At 43.9% G+C, this 27,241-nt stretch overlaps 3 protein-coding genes and 1 long non-coding RNA gene across 7 annotated transcripts; all 4 read right to left on the bottom strand.

The window, feature by feature from the left end:
- Positions 1-4,286: 4,286 nt before the first annotated feature.
- Positions 4,287-8,642, bottom strand: LOC140257471 (uncharacterized). The gene is made up of 3 exons (XR_011905025.1): positions 8,193-8,642; positions 7,823-7,957; positions 4,287-4,788 (listed from the first exon to the last, which is right to left on the bottom strand). It is a non-coding gene; the product is annotated as an uncharacterized lncRNA (long non-coding RNA).
- Positions 8,643-9,595: 953 nt separating this feature from the next.
- On the bottom strand, positions 9,596-12,520 carry LOC140257370 (protein C19orf12 homolog). Its single transcript, XM_072346654.1, has 2 exons — positions 12,061-12,520; positions 9,596-11,192 (listed from the first exon to the last, which is right to left on the bottom strand). Exons 1-2 carry the CDS (start codon positions 12,221-12,223, stop codon positions 10,927-10,929), a joined length of 429 nt encoding a protein of 142 aa, XP_072202755.1. The 5' UTR covers positions 12,224-12,520; the 3' UTR covers positions 9,596-10,926.
- A 145-nt stretch (positions 12,521-12,665) lies between these two features.
- Positions 12,666-17,542, bottom strand: LOC140257372 (protein C19orf12 homolog). Of its 2 annotated transcripts, none has more exons than XM_072346658.1 (2): positions 17,366-17,542; positions 12,666-15,521 (listed from the first exon to the last, which is right to left on the bottom strand). In XM_072346658.1, the coding sequence occupies exons 1-2, from the start codon at positions 17,523-17,525 to the stop codon at positions 15,256-15,258; spliced, it is 426 nt and encodes a 141-aa protein (XP_072202759.1). In that variant the 5' UTR covers positions 17,526-17,542; the 3' UTR covers positions 12,666-15,255. The 2 variants fall into 2 exon arrangements, with proteins under 2 accessions (XP_072202759.1, XP_072202760.1); XM_072346659.1 differs by lacking the exon at positions 17,366-17,542 and adding an exon at positions 17,064-17,297.
- Positions 17,543-18,104: 562 nt separating this feature from the next.
- Positions 18,105-24,072, bottom strand: C11H19orf12 (chromosome 11 C19orf12 homolog). 3 transcript variants are annotated; one of them, XM_072346655.1, is made up of 3 exons: positions 23,584-24,072; positions 20,666-20,842; positions 18,105-19,141 (listed from the first exon to the last, which is right to left on the bottom strand). In XM_072346655.1, exons 2-3 carry the CDS (start codon positions 20,823-20,825, stop codon positions 18,876-18,878), a joined length of 426 nt encoding a protein of 141 aa, XP_072202756.1. In that variant the 5' UTR covers positions 20,826-20,842; positions 23,584-24,072; the 3' UTR covers positions 18,105-18,875. The 3 variants fall into 3 exon arrangements, with proteins under 3 accessions (XP_072202756.1, XP_072202758.1, XP_072202757.1); XM_072346657.1 differs by lacking the exon at positions 23,584-24,072 and adding an exon at positions 23,451-23,521; XM_072346656.1 differs by lacking the exon at positions 23,584-24,072 and adding an exon at positions 21,081-21,975.
- Between the last annotated feature and the right edge of the window lie 3,169 nt (positions 24,073-27,241).

Raw genomic sequence — 27,241 nt, 5'->3', positions numbered from 1 at the left:
GTTTTTTAAAGTAGTAAGTACACCGAGTTCTGTTTTTTTCTATCCCTCTTCGAGTTTAGTTCATAATTCTCAGCAGCAGTGATTGTTTTTATAATGCCTCCCACCCACCAGAAGGGTGTATATGCTCTGCAAACAGAAAATGACCTTAAAAATAAACAGCCATTAGAACAGTTCACAAGCCAAAAATAGCACAGTTGTTGAATCAGTGTGCATAACTTAAGTTCCAATTCTGTACTCCATAGGTAAAACTCTCAGTTCTCTTCCAAGTAATTGGCTTCAGAAATATATCCCAGTTTTGAATCTATTCCTCAGTCCTCTTAGAGATCAGCTTTTCTTCTGTATCCAAAGGTCTTAGTATTATCAGTTCCCAAGAAATCTATGAACTGCTTTTATTCACTAATGGAGGACAGTCACACCTCTAATAATCACAGAATCATTAAGGTGGAAAGAGAATTCAAAGGTCATCTGGTTCAGCAGTCCACTTGCCACCAGAATTGCCCGCTGTGTCCCTGAGTACCACCTCTACTCTTTCCTTAAACACCTCTATGAACAGCGACTCCCCCACCTCCCCAGGCAGCCTGCTCCAGTGCCTCACCACTTCTGAGGTGTTTTTCCTAATATCCAACCTGGCACAACTTGAGGCCATTCCCTCTCATCCTGTTGCAGTTAACTGGGAGGAGAGGCCAACCCCCACCTCACCACAACCTCCACTGAGGCAGTTGAGAGCGATAAGGCCTCCCCAGAGCCTCCTCTTCTACAGACTAAACAAACCCAGTTCCCTCAGCTGCTTCTCTAAGACTTGTAATAAATGCCTTGTTGTAGGAAAAGACCTTTTTGCAATCACAGCAGCAACAAAGAAAAGGAAGCCAGCCCCTTTTTTATGTGCATGCTGTAATTCATGCCATTTCGTGAAATGCATGAACATTCAAGCAATTCTCACCTTCCTATTCCATACAGAAAAAGGGTATGGAAAAGAGTCAAGCACAGAAAAGCTGTCACACCCATGAGAGTAAGGGCAAGTAGCAAGACATACACCACTACTTTAAGTATCAGTCTGAATGTTGCTTTAGACCTGAGGTGCATACTGACACCTGCACTTCCATAAAATTCAGATGGATTTATTGACTTTCTGTACCTTCACGTTCTTTCTCACAGTTTTCCATTCTTGTAGGACAGTCTGTGCTACTCTCAGTGATGCAGCCATGCAGACAGAGCTTCAGGGCATCGCTCAGCAGCTGCTCCTGCAAACACTGGCTGTGCTGGTGCTGATAGGCAGGGCGACCCAGAAAGGCTGGGGCTGTCACAGGTTGGAGAACACGTTTCTCCTGAAAGACCTTAGAAACAGAGCAATTCTTACATCGTTAGAGCATGTGATATAAGGAGCATGCCTAGGGAAACATCAGGAAACTTAAACAAGGCCTCTTTTTTCCTTTTTCTTTCCACCCTTCTTTAGCTAATAAAAGCCAAGCTCAGCACTGCGATTAGAGCCTGAGGCTCCTGGCATCTGGCCTGCTCAACATACAGGTTTTACATCATGGTCAGTGCTATTACAGTCCATCTTGGAGTTTTCCAGCCTGATTCTCTCTCCAGTGCACTAATGGGGCATTTCCTGACTTTTATTTATTTATTTATGAGCTAAGTTTGTTAAGGGTTGAAAAACCAGCAGAAACAGCGTCAGTCTGAATGCTTGCTTGGAAGAAACACATGCAGGCAGGGGATTCTGTGGGTCGCAGCCTCTCCCTAAAGGACTCCCAAACATGATATGTACCAGAAAGGTTTCCTTGCATAGGTTTCTGCCTGAAGGTGTCGAGACCCCAACACAGCAGCATTGTGTGCTCATCCCTGTGGGGGTGGCTGGTTCAGGAAATCCAGCTGGCTGAAATTGGATCTTTCTGCTCCTTCAAGCAGAACCTGGAACCCAGTCAGTATAAGAGAAACACAAGAGCTTTTTGGCACTTAGCAAAATCTCTGCTTTGCATCTGGGCACACAAGTCAGAGGACGGTCCCCATAGCTGTCAGGAGCAAGAAGAATCTGAGTGCACGGAACAAGGGAAACAAAACCAGAATGTTACCAGAAGCTGCTGGGGATTCTCCATCAGTGACAGGCAAACAGAATTAAAGACACTGCCATGATAAAATCCACAACATCAGCCCTCCACAATCCATGGGAAGGAAGAAGATACAGTGCCACAGCAGCCAGTCTAAAAAGCAGAATGAAAGTAAGCAGGGAAACGTGATCCGTGAGTAAACTGAACAGAAAGGATGGAAGGGCTTCAGTGGAAAGGCGTGCTCCTGCCCGAGGCACAGCCAAGGAACACGGTGAGCTGTGGAGCACACTGCTGACTCAGCACAACGTCCAGCCATCTGAAGGCAGCACAGTGAAGTGAGTCGGCTTTGCAGTTCCAAGTTACTCAAATAGTTTCTATCCCAAGCAGAAGTTCTGGCTCTGCCGCAGCCCACGGCTGCTCCCATCTCACTACAGCTGCAAAGCAGTTTTTCATTTTCCTCAGCTTGGGATTTTTGGTTAACAAAGGAATGACAAGCACAGATGGACCCAACCACAGCAGAGCTTTAAAGAGACACGTCTCAAACTAAAAACAGGCTCCTGCTTCTGGCTCTTTCTGCTGCAAGCCTTGGATTTTTAAGGCAGGCATTAGCAGAGAGGTTGTCAGTCTATGTTTACTGTTACTTCCACAGTGGACACAGTATCACAACATAACTCCAAGAAACTCTTGCCCAGCCACCCCAGATGGGAGTGCTGGAGGGGCTCTCCCAGTAACACTGTGCACCAGGGGTGCAGCCAACAGCCAGGGCTGCTCTACACCGTACATCACACACAGAAATGATGGTGCAACACACTGTATGAGAAACAGCCTTTCCTGCCTCTGCACCTGCTCGTAAAATCTCAGAACAGCACTCAGTGCTGCGCTCTTGAAACAGTATCAAACACTACTGAGCAGCTCCCTTTGAAGGCAGCGCTGGGCTTCCTTTCCAGTAAGGCCCGGCAGTGACAATAAACCATAAGCAGGCTTTTTGTTAACCTCTCAGACTCTCACCACATGCTATGCAATCTCCCTGTCATTGTTCTGTCAGCCAGAGCTCTCACAGTGCTTCTGTGCAGCCCAGGGCTGGGCTGGGCAGTGGGCACAGTGCTGCTGGTGCCAGCTGTGTGCAGCCACTGGGCAGAGAGGAGCTTTGGTTTTTATTTCATCAGAGCAGAGCTGGTCTCTAGACATTTGTCCTAAAAACAATGTGAGTGTTTTGGTGAGTGCTTAAAAAAAACAGGATTCAAGAAAGGAAAAGCATTAACTCAAGGCCAGATGGGCCCCTTCCTCTGACAGAAGAAGAAAAGGTCACACATAGCTTTTTCGTAGATGCTACATGTAAGTAAAAGCAGATGCCTTAGGGGTTTCATACATGAAATCTAGAGATACCAGAGGGAAAGTAAGAGTGGCACCACGGCCTCTTAGCAGATCTGTTCCCCCATTAAAGCCCACAGAGGGACCTGTTGCTTTCTTAGCCTGCAGGTCTTTGTTTGTTTATCCCCAACCCCGGACAGAGATGAGCCAGTGTCAGTGGCGCTGGTGCTGTGGCCGTGGAACAGCTTGGCCTACAGGGTATCAGGCAGCCTCCACATTTGTTTTTTCTCTTTGAACCACCTTCCATATAAGTGCAAGACGCACAGACCAGCAGGCTTAATGGAGCCTTAATGACAAGAGGTTCCTCCAAAACCTGGGTGGTAAAAAGCTACAGTGTTGATCAGTGGAAGGTGACAGATAGGGGCTGTCATGCTTTGCTGTCTCAAAACTTCAAAAGTATCACCGCTGTTCCTATAATACAGCAGTCAGAGCTTTGACAGAATAACGCTATCAGTAAATGTACAGCATGGATTTTCCTAGTATTTGCCATATTTTTCCACAGGAAAAGATGAATTCTTTGCACTACAGTAGAATAAAATTGGTTCAAATCAGCCACTAGAAATGCATTTCATAGCCCCAGCTTTGTAACAGATACTCCCACCAAATCACAGAGCTTCTATATCTGTTATTTGCCCTCATTTGTAGAGCCACACAGGCTCTTTTCTGCCATGCTCCCTAGCAAGAAAGACAAAGCAGGAGGTACAAAGAGGGATGCAAAATCTTATAGTAAGAGCCCAGTCCATGAAGCCAGACAGGAGCAGGAGGCCTGCAGGACTCCAACACACCCATGGAGTTTGTTGTCATGGAGCAGCCAGAAGTGAGACCAAGATTTCCAGAATGGCACTTACATAACTCACATGTATGGCAGAGCCACTGAGTTACAGGCTTCTTATACGTGACCACAGCAGATTTATTCTATTTACATTCCCTAGGCATGTTACCCTCATATGAGCAGGGTCTGTAACGCAGCTAGTGTAACCACCAGAGCAAGGGCAGTCTCTCATAGTATGGCCCTGCTGCTCAAAACCCGCACCTTCCATGAGCTTCAGCTTTTCAAGCATGCTGGCAATCACTAATAAAGCATTCAACATTTTAGCTGACATTCTCTTTCCCTCCTCAGGGACATGCAATAACCAAAATCTAGCACATGACTGTATTCACAGCAGGAATTCTAAAATACATGCTTGTCATTTGACACATTACAATTTAGAGACAGATTCCAGTAAAACAGTGTTAATCCTCCACACAACTTCCCCAGTTTCAGCGTCCTCACCGCTCTGGAGAATCATCTGGGAAATTCATGAGCCATGCAGGGAGCCCATGAGGACTGCAGCTCCTATTCCATGTGCAAGATGGGGAGGAGACCTGTCTTGGAAGCAAGCAGAGAATCCAGTCATTAAACTGAGTGTGAGCCATGAAGCTCCCACGAGACACACCACAGGCAGTTCAAGAGCCAGATGTGGTCATAGCAGCTGTTTTGACCAGTCCAGACTGATCCACCTTTAGTAAAGCTCTGCCTCCCACCCACCAGCGCTTGAACTTTCTCCCTCCCACTCCCCCAGCACAATTTCTCTCTTGTGTTTTGGAGGCTGAACTTTCCTGGAGGCAAACTCTGCTCAACTATGATCCATGGAATGTGTGCTGGAACGTGGAGAATACACGGTGCTCGAGGAAGTTAGCATCTGGCACAGTGCTGTAACTGAACAAACCTGACACAACTGTATCTGCCAGCTGAGAGTTTGCTGCAGCTTTGGGAAGAATAACAAGACAGCACTTATATCAACTTCAGTTCTGCGACAAACCGAAGTCAAACATTCAAAAGGAAGTGAAGGACGGTTCAATCAGTGTATTGCCCATGTAACCTCTGTAAAACCACTTTCCCTTCTGCAGAACAAAACAATGCCATGACAGTATTTCAATGTAACTTCCACTGAACCTGAGTATGAATGAGCTTTGTTTCTTGATAAATATCATCTGCTTTTAGATTCTAGTGCCACGGATGCAATTTTTTATTGGTGCAAACAATAAAAACATTTGGATTAATTCTTAAGTTGATATTGTAATTCTAAGAACATGAAATACCCAGTTGCAACCGACCAAGACAGGTTAGGTTTTCCTCTGGCTGGTTTGCTTATGTGCTTATTTACAGGCTGGAAATTTTCAGGGAGGAAGGTTCCACTCCTGAGAAGGGTTAACAAGCACAAAGGCAGATGGGAAGGTCTTCCTCTCTTACAGGAAAAAGATTTCATACAGTGTGAAGAGTGCTGCACTGTTTCCAGAATGTGATTAGACATGCTTTGGCAGCACATATGTAATATTTTACATGCAGTATCACATATGCTGGCATAACACTACAGGAATTGTATGCTAGACTATGTTCGGCATAACATATGTGAGTAGCCTTAATAAACCAGAGCCACAGTTCACCTACCTGGAAATTGTTAGGGAAAGTGTAACAAGAACTCATAGGCTGACAGTTCTCTCTTTTAGTCTCTTGCAAAGCAGAGTCTGATTCTGGGGGTAGTGTGTTTAATAGTCCTGCTGGCCTTCTCTACCATTAATCTGCCTAATCACTTTTTGAACACATTTCTGTTTTGACATTCAGAACATCCTGTGCCAATTTGCTCCACAATTCACTTTTAACACTGTGTGAAAAAGCACTTCCTCTTACCTCAATTGTTTCAATGGGTACACCCTGACTTTTAGGCAATGTTATTGTTCTTGTTCTTGTGTGCCATTCATAGCCTTTAATAAAGTTCCCTCCATCAGTATCTTTTCCAGGCTGAAATATTTTCAAGTAATCAATCTCTCTTTATACAGATGCACTTCCATACCTTGTTATCCTCTGAATCTTTTCTAGCTCTACAATTGCTCTTTTGTGCTCAAAAAGGACTGATGAGAATGGGGCAAGCAGACTCAAGACATGGTTGTAAACTGGATCCATCCAGTGACATAGCATGGTAACTGCTTTCTTCTTGGTTTCCTTCCTTATCCATCCCAACTCTCCTATTTGTCTTCTGATCTGCTGCTGAGAACTGAGCTTGTATTTTCAGACATCTGTCCACAGTAACCTCAAACCCTTTCCTGGGAGGAAATAGGTCTTTCAGAGTTCAGCATTAGGACTTTATAGTCAGAGTGATCTTTCTTCTACGGGTGTTTATCAGTACTAAGCAAAACCTGCCCTTCTACTGATGACTCGCTCAAGGTCAAGCTAGCAGTAGATGCAGACAGAAGATGGCAGACACTGGAGTACTGGGAGCAGATGACTTAACTGCACATAAAAAACACTGAAATCCTGCAGCTGTAACAGAACTTATGCATTCCTCTTTGACATGTCAGCACTGAACCTACACACAGCATGTCTTTGTTTCCACTCTGGCAGAGTACACACACAATACATTAAGTACAGCAGGGCACCAGCAGCACACAAACTGGGGCTCTTCAATTAAGACCAGCACAGTGCCCTGGTTTAACTTTGGTTTCAGAGGCATTGGGACCACATCCTCTGCACTGGGTTAAGAAATGGTAGGAGCCATACACACTGTTATACATAAGTGCAAATTGTTGCATAACACTGGGGCCACTCAGTTAACACTTGGCTGCTTTGCTTGACTACTTGAGGTGTGCTAAAGCTAACCAAAAGAAGTGAGACAGCTTTGAAGTTGGCCTTAATTGTTGAGGTTGGTTAACTGATTTCCTGATTTTTATCTGAAGACAGCATCCAGTTTTGTTTTATTGCAGAACAATACAGAAGAGTTACATCACATATAGCACAAACACATAGCTGTGTGACAAGGCTACTCTGGCAGATTAATTAGTATCAGTAGAGCACTGAGAAGATGCAAAGAGCTACAGGAGTATTCCACATTATCCTCATTGCTACCTATCATTACCACTACAATACTGAGGCCTTTACTCAAGTGAGACATGCTGCAGCCACTTTCAGCAGTCCAAGTCCCACAGAACCTGGGCAGAGATACAAAGGACCAAAAGAAAGATCCAACTCAGCAGCAGCAGCACAAGCTCCTGCAGAGTTAAACCTCAGAGACAGAAGGAAGCCTCAAGTATGCAAACAGCTGCCAGGAAATTGAAGGCTGTTCTCTGCGGTTATGGAAAAAATATTTTCTATATAAATTCCTGGAGAGAATGCCAGGAAAAAGCAAGCAAGCCCCTTTTATGGAAACCAACAAAAACAGATTCAAGGCCTTGCTTTACCATCACCCTCTTCAGTATTTTATTACTGATTTTGCTCCTTCACAAGCAATTAATAAACTGCAGTCTGGTAAAAAGTATGCTCTACTCTGGCATTCCTATGGATACTTCAGTAAGTCTTTAGTTCTAACTCAATATCTGCTAAACAGTTTTGCCTTGAGGATTAGCTGCAGTTTTGCAGCTGAACTAACCTGGAGCATTTGCATGACATCTGTTCCAAGCCCAACTCCACATTCAGCTGTTGTTCCTCTTCTTCACTGCATATAGGGTGTAAGTCTTCAATTCACAGCTTTGGAAAATCTGTTAATGCTGGGCTTAAAATTAACCTGGAAGGTCAAGGAAGAAAAATTAGATCCCCTCTAATTCTGGCCTAAAGATCTGAGTAAATGCAGACAGAAGTTTAAACTCAAAGGTGCCTGTGTTCACACAGAAAACTTCCATCAGTATCAGAGACAGCAGAAATATTTCCCTCGGGGTGTTAATATACAGAGGCACAGTTAGCTGAGTGAGAACAGCAGGTTAAGCAGGAAATGCACACAAGTGTCAGAAGAATGTGCTTACCTGCAATTCTAAAACCAAAATAGGTTTTATCCACTGGCTCGCATACTGCATCATGGCAGATGCCCATCTCCTGCAGCTCCAAGGGAATGCTGATCCATGGAAGGCTGATTCTGCCTGCAGCGTTTGATTCTCTGGCTGGATCATTATCTTTGCTGAAAGATCAGCAGCAAAATTAGATGAAATCACACCACTTTGAGAGGATCACAAAAGTACAGATGTTGAAAGTCCACGTCCTTACCGAATGCTGTTCGTGTTTGCCTAAATCATTCTTGCTGCACAATCATCCAAAGGAATGAATGCTTTCATTTTCGCAGAATAATTTTTATGTATTTACCTCTTTGGCTCTTTTGGAATTCATAAATCATACTTAATGAGAAGTATTAGCTCAGACTTACTGCAATTATGTAATGAATGTTTGATTTCTGGCTTGCAGCCTGAAAAATACATAGATTTCTGTGATCTCTAGAAAGGTAAAGATGAAGCCCCGTGTGTTAATTAGGGGCTAATAGCTTTAGTTCACTGTAATATAAAGACTTTCTTTTTTTAAAGCTTTCCAACTCTGATGAAGGTCTGCTATTCAATTAGTCTTGAGTAATACATCAGCTGGCCAAGCAATGACAGCTTAAGAAGCTATTGCTTTCTTCATAAGATCTTTTACTCTGGGGGAAAAAAAAACGCATTGCTTTTTTATTACCATCAGCCACCATCTGGCTGTGCTGCTGCTTCTGACCTGCTAATGTAGACAGTGCTTAGTGAGTCCCACCACTGCATCTGTGTAGCACAAACCCCACAGATCTGCCCATATTTCACTAGTTATTGCAACTGAAGCTGCTGCAATACAAAAATGGAAAGAAAAAAAAAAAAAGCAAAGCAACTGAATTTCCACATGAAATGGCTTTTTTTTTTTTTTAAATTAAATTATTTAAATTGGTGAAAGCACCAGAACAGTAATAAAAAAGAAGCCTATATTGATAATGAGGGATCCCATTTCAGCAAGTTGAGGAACGTGCTGTTCCTACTGAGCCCAACAAAAGACCCTACTCTGATAAGACCATGGCACAGGCATCTTGTTCATGGGAAACACTGCATTCTGACACAAGGACAACGGCAGAGGTAATGGCATATCACACGTGCCATTCCTTCTTCTGTTAGCCCCTCAGGCTAACAGGCCAACAGAAAAGCTAACAGAAGGACAATAGCAAATTACTATCAAAGATATCCTAAGGGAGATAAAAAAATGAATTCATCTTTGGGCAATTAAGAGGAATCCGGAAGATGAAGTGAGGACTTGACTCATCCTTCATGTTATATGCAAGCAATCCCAGTTGGACAACTGACCTGGCAACGCAGCAGCATAGAAATACTGGGCTGTTCTCAGAGTCTGCCCAGCCTTTGGTATCTGTACACTGCTTTGTAACTTGTTTAGACTTCATAGCAAATACTTGTCTAGCAATGCAAACCTATGAAGCACTGCCATAACAAAAACCACAAACCATCCTCCATTTGCTCACTATGTATTTTCTCCTAAAGTGAAAACTGTCACACAGCTGCAGCAAAACCTCTGCAGTCACAGCTCGCTTATGATAATGATCATTTTAAAAAGCCTTTGCAGGGGAATGTGCATGAATTCCAGTCAGAGCCGGGTTGCTGTTTGTAATCCAATACAATTTCATTTACCCTGACTTTTTGCAGAAAAGCACAGCCATGTTACCCACAGAGGCAGCCCTGATAGGCTGAATTTAATTAATCTACTTGCCACTAGATGGCAGATCTCAATTACTGATCTATATTGGAATTCAGGATTACTATTAAATAATAAATCAAGTAAATAAAAATAGTCTCTTTGCTAGTGTAACTATTTATAATCATGCTTGCTTTCCATTTTTAAACCAGACAGTTAGAAAAAAAACTTTCTAAAAATACACTATCTGCCAGTGAAAATCTAGCTTGATTCTGTCACGTCTATCAACAAAACCAAATTAATAACCAGCATCACAGATGAATTCTTTATCTAAGTTCGTACATCTCCCCATGGCGACAATTCTAGTTGCTTCCTAAAACTGCTGGCACCGCTTTACCTTGTTTCCTAGGTGATGGCTCTATCTTGTACTTAACCCGGACACTGTGCAACTGGATGGATTTCATTAGATGCTATCCCCTGCCTGTAGCTGTTTCTAGTAATGTGAGATACAGTGGTGGACAGGCACATCAGTACCATAGAAGAGTATCAGAGGGATATGAATACTTTCTTGAGCAGATCCTTTGATGATCAAATCTGCTTAACAGTTATTTAATGCCCAAATCCTCTGATACATCTAAAATGCAAATATTGTGGTGATCTTAACACAATAGAACAGGGCTGCGCTCAACTGTTTCAAAACTATGTGCAAACCTTGTCACAAACACGTTGCTGCCAGTCTGAAAATAGGTACGTGCCTCCACCCAAGAAGCTCCATATACATCAAGTCTGATAGTTTCCTGATTGCCTAAAAGAGTGAACAACTGGCTGAGATACTAAATGCACAGTTCTCCAATCAGTTCATTTCCTCTAAAGCAAAACAGAGACCTCTGTGATGCTTTCAGGATTTATTTCTTTAAATGAAAACAGAGTATTCAGAATCAGCTGAGAAATGAAAGCTACAATGACAATCCTAATCCTAATAATTGCTACAGCAGAGAATTGCAGTTGTCAAACTAAAATTCAACAAAATCTAAAAACCAGGCCCAAAAAGGTTTATTCTTCATACTTTATCTGTGCACTTAGCTCTCTGATGAAGAACCTTTCAACTGCACTTGCCAGCAGAAACTTAAGATCACTATTTCCTATGACAAGTGCAGTCAGCTGAAAAATATCAATCCAGTCTAGGTTCCTGATTATTGCACTGACTTCATTGTAGAGTTTCTGCTGTTTGGCAGGAGGCAACTCCATTATAATCTGAGGGACTGGCTTGAACTGTCCACTGGTCATCCAGGCACCAAGCAGTCCACCAAGTGCTCCTCCTAGAAAATGAAGAGAGATATTACTCCCTATGGTTGGACCTGAAATTCTAGAGAGAAGCTCATCAGTATGGTTCACCTCCTCATTAGAAATCAGTGCAGGGTGAATGAACAAGGCATATCTCGTTTCAGTGGGGTAACGTAACATGTGACTTCAGAGACAGGGCACCTTTTAAACTATTTATACAACACTGCTTAGTTCAATAGATACAGAGGATACAAGTCTTTGCTATGGGACTCTAGCTTCTCTCTAATGTCCAGAAAGAATTCAGTGTGAGGAGCAAAAACATTTAAAGAGTTCACCAAGAAATGGATAGCAAGCAGCCTTAAAATACAGAAACAAACATTATTTTGCTGCTCTTCTTCATCCCCTGCATCAGCCAACACTACCTCACATTCCTGACACTGCCTCAAACCCTCCCATTTCCACTCCTTACCACAGTGACAGAGCAAAGCTCACACTAACAAGCTCTCAGCCTGAGACTCTGCGCTCAGTTATGTGCCACACACCTGTCGCTGGCATGCCTTAGCAGATGGCAACCAGCACTCTGCCCACCTAAACCAAATGAACACCTAACTGAACACCTGGACTGAAGCACTCCAAGGAGTCAGAACCTAAGCCTTGATCTGCATGTGGCATCTTCTTAGAAAAAGGAGTTTTACATCACCAAGGTCACTGCCATCCTAAAAGGGAACAGTGACACAGGCACCACTTGTTAAAAACACTCTTCTGAAAGAACAAAATGCAGAACAGCATCTTGTTAAAGCTCAGCTGAATGAAATCTTGCCAATACACCAGCCTCTTCTAGGACTTGCTGTTTTTCCCACTCAGATCTAACCACACATCTTATCCTAAAGAAAACGCACTTACCTACAGCAATGCCACGTGGACCTCCAAGCAAACCCCCAGCAAACGCGGTTAGACCAACCAGGAGTGCTCCTTGACCAGAGTGCTTGACAGCTGCTGTCATTCCCTTCTCCTGAGCAACATGGCAAAGCAGTTGCATCACTTGATCCACACGGACGGGCATCATGGCAGGTTAAGTTCCTGAAAAAGATGTTTAAGGTAAGTTTGATGGTTGCAGGAGGAACACAGTCTTGCTGCTTACAGCTCTAGAGCCAGAGAGACTAACAGTACACTGCCAGAGTCACAGGTGAAAAAGAAAAAATTACTTTCACTTTCGTTTCTGGGATATCAGGAGCTCATCCTCCACAATTGATTTGCTTTTATTACTTATTTATTTTTGCTGGCCAAAGATAATGCTCGTTCCAACTGCAAATGAAGCCACAGAACAGAGGAGGTCACTGTAGCTAAGACTACAGCCAAAGGATTCTTTCCTCTTTACCAACCGTTCTTTATGGCAGGAACACAAATTGAGATACTAAAAATAATACCCTCCTCTCATATTGTGCAAGTAATCCCAGTTCCAACGAAACACTGATTTGGAGCACTGAGATCAAAGAAACACCCATGAACAGAAACAGACTTTCAGCCCAAACAGCGGAGCTCATGAAATGTTCAATGTGAGAGGTGAAAGGACTCAGCACAGAACAAGAGCTCGCTTGCTTGTTACACAAATACCTTTAATGCCTTTCATTCTGCATGACAAATGAGGGAAGGTGTTGCTGGAAAAAATAAAGTATGTAACATGACTAAAAATACACACAGAATATATCACAAATACACAGAAGGCAGAGTTATCATTGTACTTGTTAACTCTGACACTATCCAGTAGCTGAGTGCCTGATTTTTCAGTCTCAAAAACAGTTTTGATCATAGCACATGTCATACCTTTGCAGCTCAAACCAACTTACTTTCAAGCCTTCCTACAACACATCTCCTCACTGCAAAGTGAAAGTGAAGCAATAGCAAATAACTTTCAAGTTAAAAATTATCTGTTGTGTAAATGACAGGTTAATTCTGCATTAAAATGGCTGACTTCAAGCCATTTTGGGAAAGGCACCAAGAATGCTCCACAGCTCCAGAGATACACGCTTGGAAATCCTTCAGACTGCCACCTCCTCTTGCTGCTTCATTCATCTTCGTGCCAGCCTAAAGCAAACATTGCAGTTCTTCATTTACTGCAATTGCTTGGGGTTGCTGTCAGGCTTCAGACACAGCAGTGCACACAGTGTGTGCTGGTCAGTGACACCCTCTGCATCCATTGTCTGATTGAAGAAAGTTCAAGCTCAAAGCACTAGAAAACAGCCGCTCTGTTCTCCCTTGAGCGCTAAGAAAATCAATAGTAAGTGTCAAAAATTGTGATCACCTGGACACTATAGCACAGCACTGTAGTCAGAGCCAAAAGGTAATGAGCATTTCTTTTTGCAGCGCTTAACAGAACGAGCTGCCATGAATCTCTAACATACAAACAACCAATACCATGGCATCCCATGCTCACTCCCCTACAGGAGACAGCTACCAGAGTCTCCTTAATATCAACTGGTGGTTTCCTCCCTCTTGTACGCCCAAACTCACTTGAAATGAGTCAGATTCTGTTCTTCCATCACCAGCAGCGACAGATTGTGTTTTAGACCAAACTGCACTCCTTGCTGCAAACCTATTGCTACCACTCTGAAGACAGGTACTTGTTACCTTTTGAGAAGTTCCACAAACATCATACTTTACAAACAGTGATACAAACGACTCATTTCTTTCTGGTTCTACATCAGCCATCTGAAAATATGGGTACATTAAATTACATTGGCTAGTAGCATGCTACTGTGCAGCACAGAGTATAAGTCTCCCCAGGAGCTCAGTGGTAGTAGTGTTTAACATAAGCTAGATGGGCCCACACAGCCCTCTGAACCACTCTGACCATTCTCCTCCTGGTACACACATCTCATACTCCTACATGCCACACCGAATGCTGAAAGGTTGCCATTAAAAGCAGTTTCTCATTTTCGAGTACATAATGAAAAGTATTTGAAAGAATAAGAAACAGAGTAACATACAACAGCACAGGACTGACCTTGAAATTTAAGCTCAATTCATGGCTGTGACACTGGCATGAGCACTACAAATTAACTCAATACCTACCTTTGGGCCTCAATTTGCAGATATGTAACATGGGAGTCACAATCTTGATATCCGCAACTACCCTAAAATCTGCTAGCAATCAGTTTGAATAATGACTGTTATTATAAATTAACTGAAACCAGCATCTTTCCTGTGACTTACTTCACAATCACATGCCAAGTTTCTTCAAGTCCATCTTTGAACAGCTGACTCTAAGGGGGACAGGCTCTCTCCTCCTGTTTCACTCAGATATCTGCTGCTAGTAGCAGCATAATCTTCCACAAGAGTCAATTTGGTTTGTGAACTAATCACCAAATTGCAAATAGAAGTGTATGAGTTCATAGAAACAATACTTTAGAACAGACATACAGCACGTACGGACCCAAAAGCAAGTTGTACCGTGCGTAATCTGTCAGACTGGAAAAACACTGATTTCAGGTATGTATTATGAAACTACAGCAAGGTCAGAAGTGCTCATTGCCATTTGCTTCTGGCTTTCATTTCACTGAAAAAGTGCTTTCAAACAACAGTCATTGCCCTGTGCTCCAGGAAGGAAAGTAAACTACTAACAACAAAGTATACCTGAAGAACTACATTAATCAAATCTAAGTAACAGCAAATTTTGAGTTAAAACTTCCACATTTAAAACTCAGCTATGAGAAATGTCACCATGCAAACATGGAGAAATCTTTATTACAAGATACAAATTATCAGAGCAGTTTCACTTGTTCCTAAATATTAAAGCAAAAAAAAGCACATCTACTCATTCTTCTATTTTTAACCTTGTTTCCTGCATGCCTTGCAACAAATGCTGAACAACTGGTTGGAAAATTAAGTGCCCAGTTCTTAAAACAGTTCATTTACTCTAGAGCAAAACAGAGCATTGTGATGCTTCTTAGGAATATTTTAATGAGGACAGATGTTATTCAGAATCAGTTGAAAAACAAAAGCTACAATGACAATCCTAATGCTGATAATTAACACACTGAAGAATCACAGTGGTCAGAGAAAAATCCAATGCAATCTATAGATCTGCTCTGTAAAACTTTATTCTCCATACTTTATCACTGCACTTAGCTCTCTGGCAAAGTAATTTTCCAGCAGTTTAGCCAACTGCAGCTGGAGAATATCACTATTCATTACAACAGAGGTTAGTCGAGCAAAATCAGACCAGTCTAAGCTCTTGAGTACAGCAATAGCTTCAATGTAGAGTGTCTGCTGCTTGGCAGGAGGCAACTCCATTATAATCTGAGGGACCGGCTTGAATTTTTCACTGTTCATCCAGGCACCAAGCAGCCCACCAACCGCTCCTCCTAGAAAATGAAAAGAGATGTTACTCCCTATTGGAAGACCTGAAATTCCAGAGATGCTTCAACACTGTTCAGCGCCTCAAATGATGGTCAAAGAATCAAGAAGGGTTGTTACAGCTTTTTTACATCAACAAAGGAACTCAACACAACCAAAGCTAAGTTTCAAACTCAGAATCACAAATCAAACAACATTCTTTATGGTGCCGGTCTCTTTGAGACAAGCTGTTATTACATGAATTCCACCCCATAAAAAACACATTGTTAACAACTGCCTTACCAGTGACCATTAGCACAGAATCCTTCACTATAGACCCCTGGTATGATCCAAGCTTCCTGCTTCAGCAAAAAAGCTGGATGCACCTTCCTACACCCATGACCTCCGCACTTCAGAAGATGCTCATGGAGGCCAAGATTATCAGAATTGTTGGATTATTCAGACACATTCAACCTTTCTCCTACCAAATCAACATCCCACCAGACTTGGAGAGAATCTCTCTGTCAGGCAGTATGGTACCAGGCCATCAATTTCAGAGCAGAGGAGTCACATATAGATAATGTGGGTAGGACCTGCTCTAGCCAAGAAATGAGCATCATGGCCCTACACTGATATGCAATATCTAATGGCAACCAGCCATATAGAACAGTGCTTGCCAATGATTTGCAATGCTGCACTGAGATTGCAATCTATTCCAGCACCAGTGAGCCCCTTGGAGTTATAGAACTGCTCCTAAGAGTAAAGTGTACTCAAGGACTGATGCACATGTGACTTCAGTGACAGGGCACCTTTTAAACTGTACGTACAACACTGCTTAGTTCAACAGATAGAGAGGATACAAGTCTTTGCTATGGGACTCAAGCTCCTCTCTAATGTCCAGAAATAATTCAGCGTGGGGAGGAAAGACATTTAAGTTCACCAAGACATGGATAGAGAGTAGCCTTAAGATACAGCAACAAACATTATTTTGTTGCTCTTCTTCATCCCGTGTACAGGAACTGTTGAATCATGGCCTGAACCTCTGATTGATCACCTGAGGCAAGGACTGGATCAGCCATGGGAGCACAGGTGAAGGCAATTCAGCTTCATGACTGGAAGGGATGGAGCTTGGCTGCACCTCTCTTAGACCCCATATGAGGGCTGACTGCCACTGGGGAAGGATCTCTTTCTGGAGATCACTGCCTTTGGAGCTTTTTCTGTGAGCCTAGGACACAGGTAAGCATTTCATTTATATTAAATTATCCCTTTCCACTGTGATCATCTTTTCAGTTATAAGTCTGTAGATAGCAGCCTAACTACAGCTCTCTGTATATTTGTTGATTATACACCCAGTAACTACCAATGCTATCTTATACTCCTGCCACTGCCTCAAGCCCTCCCACCTCCACTGCTTACCAGCAATGAAGCAAAGCTCTCAGCCTGAGACTCTGCGCTCAGTTATGTGCCACACACCTGTCGCTGGCATGCCTTAGCAGATAGCAACCAGCACTGCCCACCTAAACCAAATGAACACCTAACAGCTGGATTGAAACACTCCAAGGAGTCAGTACCTAAGCCATGATCTGCATGTGGCTTCTTCTTAGAAAAAGGAGTTTTGCATCACCAAGGTCGCTGCCATCCTAAAAGGGAACAGTGACACAGGCAGTATGATGCACCACTTGTTGAAAACTCTTCTGAAAGAATGAAATGCAGAACAGCATCTTGTTAAAGCTCAGCTGAATGAAATCTTGCCAATAAGTGCTCCTTGACTTCAAATCATCCCAACTAAATAGACTTTAGCTCCTTTTTTTTTCCCCTTCCCTCCGGTTAGTGGGTTACCCACACTTCTTATTCCTAAAGCAAATGCACTTACCTAAAGCAAGACCAGGTGGACCTCCTACCAAGCCCCCAAGTAATGCAGTTGTAATCATCAATAATCCTCCTCGAGAAGAGCGCTTCACAGCAGCTTTCATTCTCTTCCGCCTAGAAACATGGCAGAGTAGTTGCATCATTTGATCCATGCGGATGGGCATCTTGGGTGGGTTATGTCCTGAAAAAGATGTTTAAGCTGATTGCTACACCGGGGATAAAAGCCTGCTGCTCAGAGCTCTGGAGTCAGTGAGACTAACAATGTGCTGCCACGGTCACTGTGCACAAACACAGAATTACTTTCTCTTTCATTTCTGGGAAATTGTGAGCTAACGGTTTCCCAGATTTTTTTGCTGGCAAAAGCTGATGCTCATTGCAATTGTAAGTGAAGCCACAGCACAGCGCAGAGGACTCTGTACTCTGGATGAACTCAGGAAAAATGTGCAAGGGCAAATTACAGCAAGGAGAAATGTAAGAAAGTTTCCATTCTGTTCCACAGAATATTCCCTTTGCCTTAAGCAATTGCTGGTCTTATTCAGCCTCAGGTACAGCTCCAGGACAAAGACCACACAGAACTTCCTTCATTCATACCTGGAAGATTGTAGTTTACATACCTGCTATATTATCTTCTTTATGTCCTACCTTTTGCCATAAATTAGGTACTTCTCACAGCTCACTTCTTTTCCCCAGCTTCCATGCTTAAAACAGTTCATGCACTCTAAAGCCAAACACGGACCACTGTGATGCTTCTTGGGAATATTTTAATGAAAACAAAGGGCCAGATGTTCAGAATCAATTGAGAAACAAATGCTAAAATGATTATCCTAATCGTATAAAAATGTCAGACTTGTCCTTCTCCCTCACTCCCCTTTTTTAACCGGATTCCTTGCCACACATTCCAGTTCTAGGATATCGGGAACTACTAATTCTGTAGACTTTATTTTACCTGTTTTTCTAAGTTCCTCTAAACAGGTATTGGCTTCACTTCTTACAGAAACGAATTCCCAAGAATTACAATAAAAACATGACAAAGAATCAAAAAAGGTTTGAGGTTTTTGAGTTCACAGTAGAAATAATTTCTTGCAACTTTCCCTTGTAAGACTCAGATGCCAGGTAAAGTTCTTCAAAGTGCCCTAGTAGCTACTTTAGTATTCATGCCATACACAGAAGAAATTAAAAGCACTTCAACAAACATGATTACATCTCCCAAATAAAATACAGCAACTTTGAAAACTTTACCTAGTGCTACATTTTATGGCAAGAGAATCAGAATTCCTTTCAGTGATCTTGAATTCAATCCCACTCCACAGTACTTCAAATAACAAAGCAAGGTGGTGACAGGATAATACAATAAACCTATAATAACTTCTGTTTAAAAAAAAAAAAAAAGAAAAGAAAAACAAGGTAACTGCCTACATTTATAACTAGTGATGGTAACTAACAATTGATACGTTGAAGAATCACAACTGTCAGAGTAAAATGCACTACAATCTAAAAAGACACTCCAGGAAGATTCACTCCCTGTACTTTATCTCTGCACTTAGCTCTCTGGTGAGGTAATTTATCACCACTCCTGCCAACTGCTGCTGGAGATGACCACTTCCCATGACAAGTGCAGTCAGCTGAGCAACATCAGTCCAGTCTAGGTTCCTGACTATTGTAATGGCTTCATCAAAGAGTTTCTGCTGCTCAGCAGGAGGCAACTCCATTAAAATCTGAGGGACTGGCTTGAACTGTCCACTGGTCATCCAGGCACCAAGCAGTCCACCAAGTGCTCCTCCTGGAAAATGAAGAGAGATATTACTCCCTATTGTTAGAAATGAAATTCTAGAGAGACATTCATCAGTAGTGTCTACCTCCTCATTAGAAATCAGTGCACAGCTGAATGAACAAGGCTTATCCTCTTTCAATTGGATGAGTGACAATCAAGTACCAAGAAGAGTTTTTACAGCTTTTTACATTGACAAAGGAATTCAACACAATAAAAGCTAACAGTTTCAAACTTGAAATCAGAAATCAAACAACGTTCCTCGCGGTACTGTTCTCTTTAGAACAAGCTCTGTTGGTATATGAACCCAGCTTATGGAAAACACATCATTAACAACTGCCTTGCCAGTGACCATTATCACAGAATCTCTTACTACAGATCCCCAGTATGATCCAAGCATACAGCTTCTGTAGAGATGCACGCTGCAGCTTACTACACCTGTGAAGACCAAACTTCAGCAGGTGTTCACAGAGACTAAGTTCATCAGCTTATAGCAGCTAGTTCAAATGGCTTTGAAGAGTCTATGCCTAAGCCTCTAACCTGTGTATGGTTTCCTGTTCTCAGAAAAAGGAGTTTTAATTCACTGAGGTCACCGTCATCCTAAAAAGGAACACCAACACAATCATTACCACAGAATCACAAAACTGTAGGGGCTGGAAGGGACCTCTAGAGATCATTGAGTCCCTTGCCAAAGCAGGCTCCCCACAGCTGGTTGCACAGGTAGGCAGCCAGGCAGGTCTTGAATATCTCCAGAGAAGGAGACTCCACAGCTTCTCTGTGCAGCCTGTTCCAGTGCTCCATCACCGTTACTGTGAAGAAGTTCTTATACATATTGGCACAGAACTTCCTATGCTCTAGTTTCTGGGCATTCCCCTTGTCCTGTTTCTGTTCACTTAGTCTTTCTTCATAGGGGAGATGCTCCAGGCCCTTCACCATCTTTGCAGCCCTCTGCTGAACTCCCTCCAAGAGATCTGTCTTTTTTGTACTGGGGAGCCCAGAACTGGGCATGGTACTCCAGGTGAAGGCTCACCAAGGCAACGCTCCCTCTAATGCACCCCAGGATACCACTGGCCTTCTTGGCCACCAGGGCACACTGCTGGCTCATGGCCAACCTACTGTCAACCAGGACCACGATGTCCTTCTCTGCAGAGCAGCCTTCTGGCATATCAGTTACTCCTCCCAGCTTTGTATCATCAGAGTACTTGCTGAGGGTGGACACTATTCCCTCACCAAAGTTGTCAACGAAGATATGGAACAAGACCAGATGCAGCACCAACCCCTGGGAAACACTATAAGTCACATGTCACAAACTGGACTCTACACTGCTAATTACCACCCTCTGAGCTCAGCCATAAGCACCATTATTACACAACACTTGTTAAAAACACTCTTCTGAAAGAACGAAATGCAAAATGGCAGATTATTAAAGCTCAGCTGAATGAAATCTTGCCAATACACTCACTCCCACAAAGCAGACATGCTGGTTTCTTGACTCAGTGAGCTAACCACGTCTTATCCTACAGCAATCACACTTACCTACAGCGATGCCAGGCGGACCTCCAACCAAGCCCCCAACAAATGCAGTTGCACCTGCCAGGAGCGCTCCTCGTCCAGAGTGCTTGACTGCTGCTGTCATTCCCTTCTCCTGAGAAACATGACAAAGCAGTTGCATCATCTGATCCACACGGATGGGCATCTTGGCTGGCTAAGGACCTGAAAAAGATTATTAAGTTGACTACTGCAACAGAGATTAAATCTTGCTGCTTACAGCTCTGGAATTGGTAAGACAAACAAGACACATGCACAGTCACTATGGAAAAACAAAAAATGACTTCTAGTTTTTCTCTGGGAAACCAAAGAGCTTATAGTCAATGTGTATTGATTGTTAATATACAGATGGTAGCAAAGATGGTAACAAATGTACAGAAGTAATAAGCAAAGGGAAACTCACCAGTGGTGGTACCTTAGCCAAAGAAGCTGGGACAGTCCTCACTGGAGAGCAATCTCCAAGAGATGCTGCCTCAGTGAGGGTCAGCCCTTAAATGAGGTCTCAGAGGAGGTGGAGTCGAGCTCCACCCCTTCCGGGAGCACAGCTACATCACTCTCACCTGTGCTCCCACAGCTGACCCCACACTTGCCTCAGCTGATTAATCAGAGGTTCAGGCTGTGATTACCAATCTCCCATACACAATGAACCTAAACGAAACCATAGAATAGAGCAGAGGACTCTGTAGTTTGGATGAACTCAGAAGAATGAGCAAGGGCAAATTACTGCTAGAAAATGTAAGAAAGTTTCCATCCAGTTCTGGGGTATATTCCCTTTGCTTCAAGCAATTGCTGGCCTTATTCTGCATTGGGTATGGTTCCAGGACAAAGATCCAGCAGAACTTCATCCAAACATAACTGGTAGACTGTAGTTTGCATATCTGCTACATATCTTCTCTTTGTCCCAGTTTCTGCCATGAATTAGTTACTTCTTGTCACATCTCACTTCTTTTCCTCATTTTCTTCTGTGTTAAAGAACTTCCACGCCAGCTTCAGATGGCTGAAGACTGGGGTGCTTAAACCAAAAGTTGTCCACAGTGAGCAGGAAAGAGACTTCAAAAAGGGCTGGAGATGACAGCTGAGGTTGGGAATCTATGGGAGGCTCTAGAGATACAGAATCGGAAACACAGGGTGTGAATGGCAGGATGGGATTTCAAGCAGACAAGAAACACAAATCCCTTTTGTAGAAGGAGGTAGAGGTGGAAAAGGAGCAATAGGACAGATCATACAGGACAGGAGGATTGCTTCCTTGGAACATCTCAGCCAGCTGGGCACGAGCTGACAACTTTCCAGGGCATTTTCTTTTCCCAACTGAAATTACTGCATATTAAATATTAAAGAATGTACGTGTCTCTGTACATCTGGTGACAGCAAGTGCTGTGAGCAGGGCAAGAGGCTACAGGAAATGGCAGTATAGCTTTGAGTATCAAAAAACCCACAAGAAAACAAAAAAAAATATTGAAGGCTGCCCTGTAAAAGATCCTACCCCTATTTTTGCACCCAACAGTTGCATGCTATTGAGCCAGGAACAAAAAGCACGCCTTTTGGTTACTACTTCAGCTTCTCCAGACAGCCATATCCTGCCATCTAGGAGAGCTTATCATGTTATCGTTGTACTTGTTAACTCTGACACTATCCAGTAGCTCACTGGAAAGTGAAAGTGAAGCATTTCACATTCAAAATTATCTACTGTGAAAATGAAATGAAAATAAAATGGCCGACTCCAAGCCATCTCTGTCTCTGTGGTACTCAGTCATGGTTCATTCTGAACAAAACTGTGCTTTTTGGGAAAGGCACCAAGAATGCTCCACAGCTCCAGAGATACACACTTGGAAATCCTTCAGACAGCACCTCCTCTCGCTGCTTCATTCACCTTCGTGTCAGCCTAAAGCAAACATTGCAGTTCTTCATTTACCGCAATTGCTTGGGGTTGCTGTCAGGCTTCGGACACAGCAGTGCATGCAGTAACAGTGTGTGCTGGTTAGTGACACCCTCAAAGCACTAAAAAACAGCTGCTCTGTTCTTCCTTGAGTGCTAAGAAAACAAAGCCCAAGATGTACCACTGGTACAATTCATCCTACTGATCTTGGCAATGGTGATGTTGAAAAAAGAGAAGAATAAGCATTTGTCTTTAGTTTGCTTAACAACAGGTAAGTTGCTTTCCATTCTGAATGACGCTGACATGAGCAGCAAGAGGACAACTGCTGCAGAACACGGTTCTTGCTCTCTATGAGAAGGACATGAATGTGTGAGTACCCTGCACCACCTTAGCAGGATCTCAGGCTAAACCAACAGCTTGAGAACTGAAACACGTTTACTTCTTTTTGAGCTAAATCTACAGAACGTCTTGTGAAGATAAGGAGGGCAGAGCTGCTCTTGCAGCATGATGCAACCCCCATATAAGTTAAAAGTTCACAGTGAGGTAAGCTTTGAGCCTTCCCGAGGATGACTACTAGCCTTCATCCAAGGACCTGAAGTAAAAGCTCAAGTGAAAGCCTGGCCACGAGCGCTTCATTTCTTAAAAACAAGTCCTGTCCACCCAACGTCTCTTTTAATGTATAAACTGCTTAGATACTCTCTGATTCCTGGCAAGGCGCTGCAATTTGGAGCACACATCTGCCCGGCAGCACCCGGCGCACCGACCCGCCCCCCCCCGCCCCGCGCTCCGACCCGCCGCACTGCGGCTCCCGGCCGAGCCCTCCCGGGGCTGTCAGCGCCCGATCTCCGGGCCCGGAGCCCTGGCCGCCGCCCCCATCATCTTCTGGAACGTTCCTACCGGCTCCCCTCCCGATCGCGGGACCACCCGGCTGAGTGACGCGGGCCCCGCGCGGCCCTTCCCTCCCCTCCTTCACCCCTCCCGGCCGCGGCTCCTCCCTCGGCCCCGCTTATCCTTCCCGGCGGCCTGCTACCTGAGCTCGCGGCGCGCTCGCCGTCCGCCTCCGTCCAGCAGCCCGGGGACACGCTGCCGCGGGCCCGAAAGGAAGCGGCTGCTGCGCGGCTGCCGCCGGGGGAGGAGCGCGGCCCTCGGGGTGACACCGCGCAGCGCGGCCGCGGAAGGCGGAGGAAGGGAGCTGCGGCCCGGCACGCCCGGCACAGCGCGGCCTCGGGGGGCGGCCCGGCTCCCGCCTCCAAGCCGGGGCTGGGCTCGGCCCAGCTCTCCCGGTGGCGAAATGCTTAGCCCAGGGTAGCGTTAGGCAATAGCGATCATTCCTCCGCTGCGCCCCATAAGGAACCCAGCCGGCGGCCGGGGTGAACTGCGCAGGAGCTTAGCAAAGGGCCTCTGGATATTTTAAGAACGGCAGCGTTCCGTGCCGTGTTCGGAGCTCCCAGACCCAGCTGGACTATTGGAAAACAGAGGAAGGAAGGCGCTGTGCCTCAGAATGCGATTAAATCACAGAACCACGGGATTGTTCCAGTTGGAAGGGACCACGAAAGTCCGTCTGAGTCCGATTTGCCTGCACTGAACAGGGACACCTATTGCTACATCGGGTACTCAGAGCCTGGTCCAGCCTGACCTTGGGTGTCTCCAAGGTTGTGTCATCCACCTCCTCTCTGGGCAACCTGTGCCAGTGCCTCACCACTCTTATTGTAATAACTTCTTCCTCGTGGCCAATCTAAATCTCCCTTATTTCAGTTTGAAACCATTTCCCCTTGTCCTGTCACAGCAAACCCTGCTAAAGAGTTCATCCTATTCTTCCTTACAGCCCCCCTTTACATACTGGAAGGGCATACTCAGGTCTCCCAGGAGCCTTCTCCAGCCTGAACAGCCCTAGCTCTCAGCCTGTCCTCATAGAGAGGTGTTCCATCCCTCAGATCATTTTTGTGGCCTTCTGGACATTCTCCAACCAGGTCCACATCTGTACTGAGGACTCCACATCTGGATGCAGTGTCAGCAGCACAGGGCATAGGGGCAGGATGATTTCCCTTGCCCTGCTGGCCGTGCTGCTTTGGATGCAGCCCAGGGTACAACTGTCTGGGCTGTGAGTTCTGACCCCTGAGGGGCACCACCTGTCACTGATGTGCCTCAGGGCATTGAACCATTGGCCACCACTCTCTGGATACGATCTCACAGCCAGGTCCTCATCCATCACATAATCCATCCATCAGTCCACCTGTTAGGACTTAGCTGCATCTAAGAGCAACTCCGCATCCCTTTAATCTGTGTTTATTTCAGACATTGGTTCAGTAAAGTGCAGCATGCTAGTCTGATATAGCACCATATGTAATGAAACAAGCGATGAGCTGAAGCAGTGCTAAACAGCTGTGTCACATATGGCTCTAGAAATATCACACTGTTTCTTAACGCCAGCACAGTCTTTAAAAAGTTGCTGCCTAATGTTAAAAAAGCTGTTGTTTTCCAAAGATGGATTATTGAGAGGCTTTTGTTTCCCTGTCAACTAAGACTTTATTATGATTTCATCTCTGATTTAAAGTAAACCACCCCCCACAAGGTCCTTGTTGAGAAGATGAAAACTCAGAATGAGGAAAAGAAAACATAGCTTGCGATTTTTGTCTCTTTCCTGTTGTTGCACTGGGGACTTTTTAACCTCCCTGTGCTTTATATGATCACATAAAACAACTCTCTGTTTAACAACTCAAAATGTTACAGGTCTGTCGCTACTCTTTGATTTTTATGATTTGGATGTAAAAAGCAAATGTAATTCCTAAAATGAAAAGAACCAAAATGCCACATGCATTTTAAAAAGTAACACCCCAAAATACCAGCTGTAAGCAGCTTTCCAAGGAGCAAAATGAAGCGCAATGAAGCTTGAGGAACATCAAAAAGGGCATTTTTATCAGTCTGTCCTGAGCGGAGTCATTAACTCAGAGCTGCAGTTAAACACTAACAATTTATTAGGGCTACATCATCTAACTTACTAGATCTACCTTTTTTCCCCTAAAAGTTACTATACTGAAAATGTGAGAGCACAGTGGTGAATGTATCCTCTAAGGCTGTAAGTGCTGCTCTCAGACACACTGCACTGAAATTGATGGGAGTTGGCCACTGTAATCACGTGGATCCAGATTTCTTCCTGCATGTAGTTACTAGCCAGGACCTGTTTTCCCTACTGGGCATCAGCCTCCACATGTGAATCAGCACATCACACAGTCCACCAAACATTCGGTGAGTTTTGGTGTAATAACTATCTTTATAGAAGTCCTATTTTCAGTCTTAGTAAAGCAGGCAGACACAGTAGTTTCTCCGGCCCACATTTACTGCCCAGCTGGCTCCATCTGGTGGCTGTCCGACCACTTAGCCATGGGCCCACAATCACAGCGTGCCAGATGGGAAAAAGTTATTTCGAGTGAAAGAACAGATAGCTTTACTGGCTGAATTCCCTCTTACAGGACTGTGGATTGTGGAATCACCAGTTCTTGCATGTATTTATGCCAATTGCAACATCTAGTCTTAAGAAATAATTAGTATATGGGATAAACATTCACATGTGTTTTAAATTCTAGAAATTGGTAAAGTGAGAGCAGTTCAAGGTAGCCCTGCTGCAACTCAGATCCCACCGTGGATGTCCCTGTATTCACCACACTATGCTCGGTTCTTGAAAGTAGTGATGGCATTGCTGTTCCTATGTAGCAATTCTCTTTGTCTCTTCATCAGCATTCATCCATTATTTAACTACATTTAGGGGGATGTTTTGTATAAAAATATTCCCTTTCCTAGTCCTTTCCAAGCATATGGCAGAACCCAAAATAACTAGAGACAAGTCCAGCATGTCCTCAAAGTGCTGGGTTCACTGTGTGTTTTCACTACTTTTAACATACTGAGAGATAGGCCAAGGGGGGCCAGGAATGATTTCATCTGGAAGTTGGCTGTTGCTGCCAACAGACTGATTCATTCTGGCTTCCAGCCTGCTCTGTACAGGGTCTAACAAAGTGTCCAGCAGGAACAAGCTCAGTGCTGGAGGAACAGTCCCAAATACCTGATGCAATTATCTGAAATCCCTCTTACACCCACAGGAAGCCATGTCAGATTTAAGATGAGGCACTTAATCTTGTTGGACCGAAAAAACAAGCTGAAGATGCCATTTCTCTAAATTTCCTTCTATGCCTGAGATTCCCTTGGAAAACACGAGCATTTGGCAGCTGTATGTGGTGGACTTTTACTTTCAGCTAGTTGAGCTTTGGCTTTTCTATTTTTTTCCTTTGCTATCTTTGAATTTATCGCTATTACAGTATCAGGACAGAGTCCTTGTGGCATGTGTAAGTCATACAGATCCACCTGTGGAAGTTTGTAGAGCAACTTAAAGTACCAGCTAAGATTTCCCTTCCGTGTCAGTGTGTTAGCTTGGATACTGGAGAGGATGGCTTCATTCAAAATATTATTCAAAGCAAGTAGAAAAATGAAAAAGGAAGAAATATCACATGTTTCCCAGAATATGTGATAGGAACGGTCACAGAGAAGAAAGGGAACAGAAGATGTAACAAAACAGGTTTCTAATCAGAGCCAGGTTTAAGAGGGTAAGGGTTTATATCAGCTCTCCTCAGCTCAGCTGTTTAATGTCTTGGGTTCTATACCTCTATCTTTCCCTAAATGCTATAAAACCACCATAT

Source organism: Excalfactoria chinensis, chromosome 11, assembly GCF_039878825.1.
Source record: "Excalfactoria chinensis isolate bCotChi1 chromosome 11, bCotChi1.hap2, whole genome shotgun sequence".
NCBI classification, from domain to species: Eukaryota; Metazoa; Chordata; class Aves; order Galliformes; family Phasianidae; genus Excalfactoria; species Excalfactoria chinensis.
This window is presented reverse-complemented; position numbering and strand designations above follow the sequence as displayed.

What these genes read in the sequence shown, in the direction of transcription:
- LOC140257370 (XM_072346654.1), bottom strand. Translation starts at nt 12,223, where the DNA reads ATGATGCCCGTCCGTGTGGATCAAGTGATGCAACTGCTTTGCCATGTT. An exon ending in TCCACGTGGCATTGCTGTAG is followed by an intron (nt 11,193 to 12,060) that starts GTAAGTGCGTTT and finishes TTCATTTTCTAG; the next exon opens with GAGGAGCACTTGGTGGACTG.
- LOC140257372 (XM_072346658.1), bottom strand. Translation starts at nt 17,525, where the DNA reads ATGCCCATCCGCATGGATCAAATGATGCAACTACTCTGCCATGTTTCT. An exon ending in TCCACCTGGTCTTGCTTTAG is followed by an intron (nt 15,522 to 17,365) that starts GTAAGTGCATTT and finishes TTCATTTTCTAG; the next exon opens with GAGGAGCGGTTGGTGGGCTG.
- C11H19orf12 (XM_072346655.1), bottom strand. Translation starts at nt 20,825, where the DNA reads ATGCCCATCCGTGTGGATCAGATGATGCAACTGCTTTGTCATGTTTCT. An exon ending in TCCGCCTGGCATCGCTGTAG is followed by an intron (nt 19,142 to 20,665) that starts GTAAGTGTGATT and finishes TTCATTTTCCAG; the next exon opens with GAGGAGCACTTGGTGGACTG.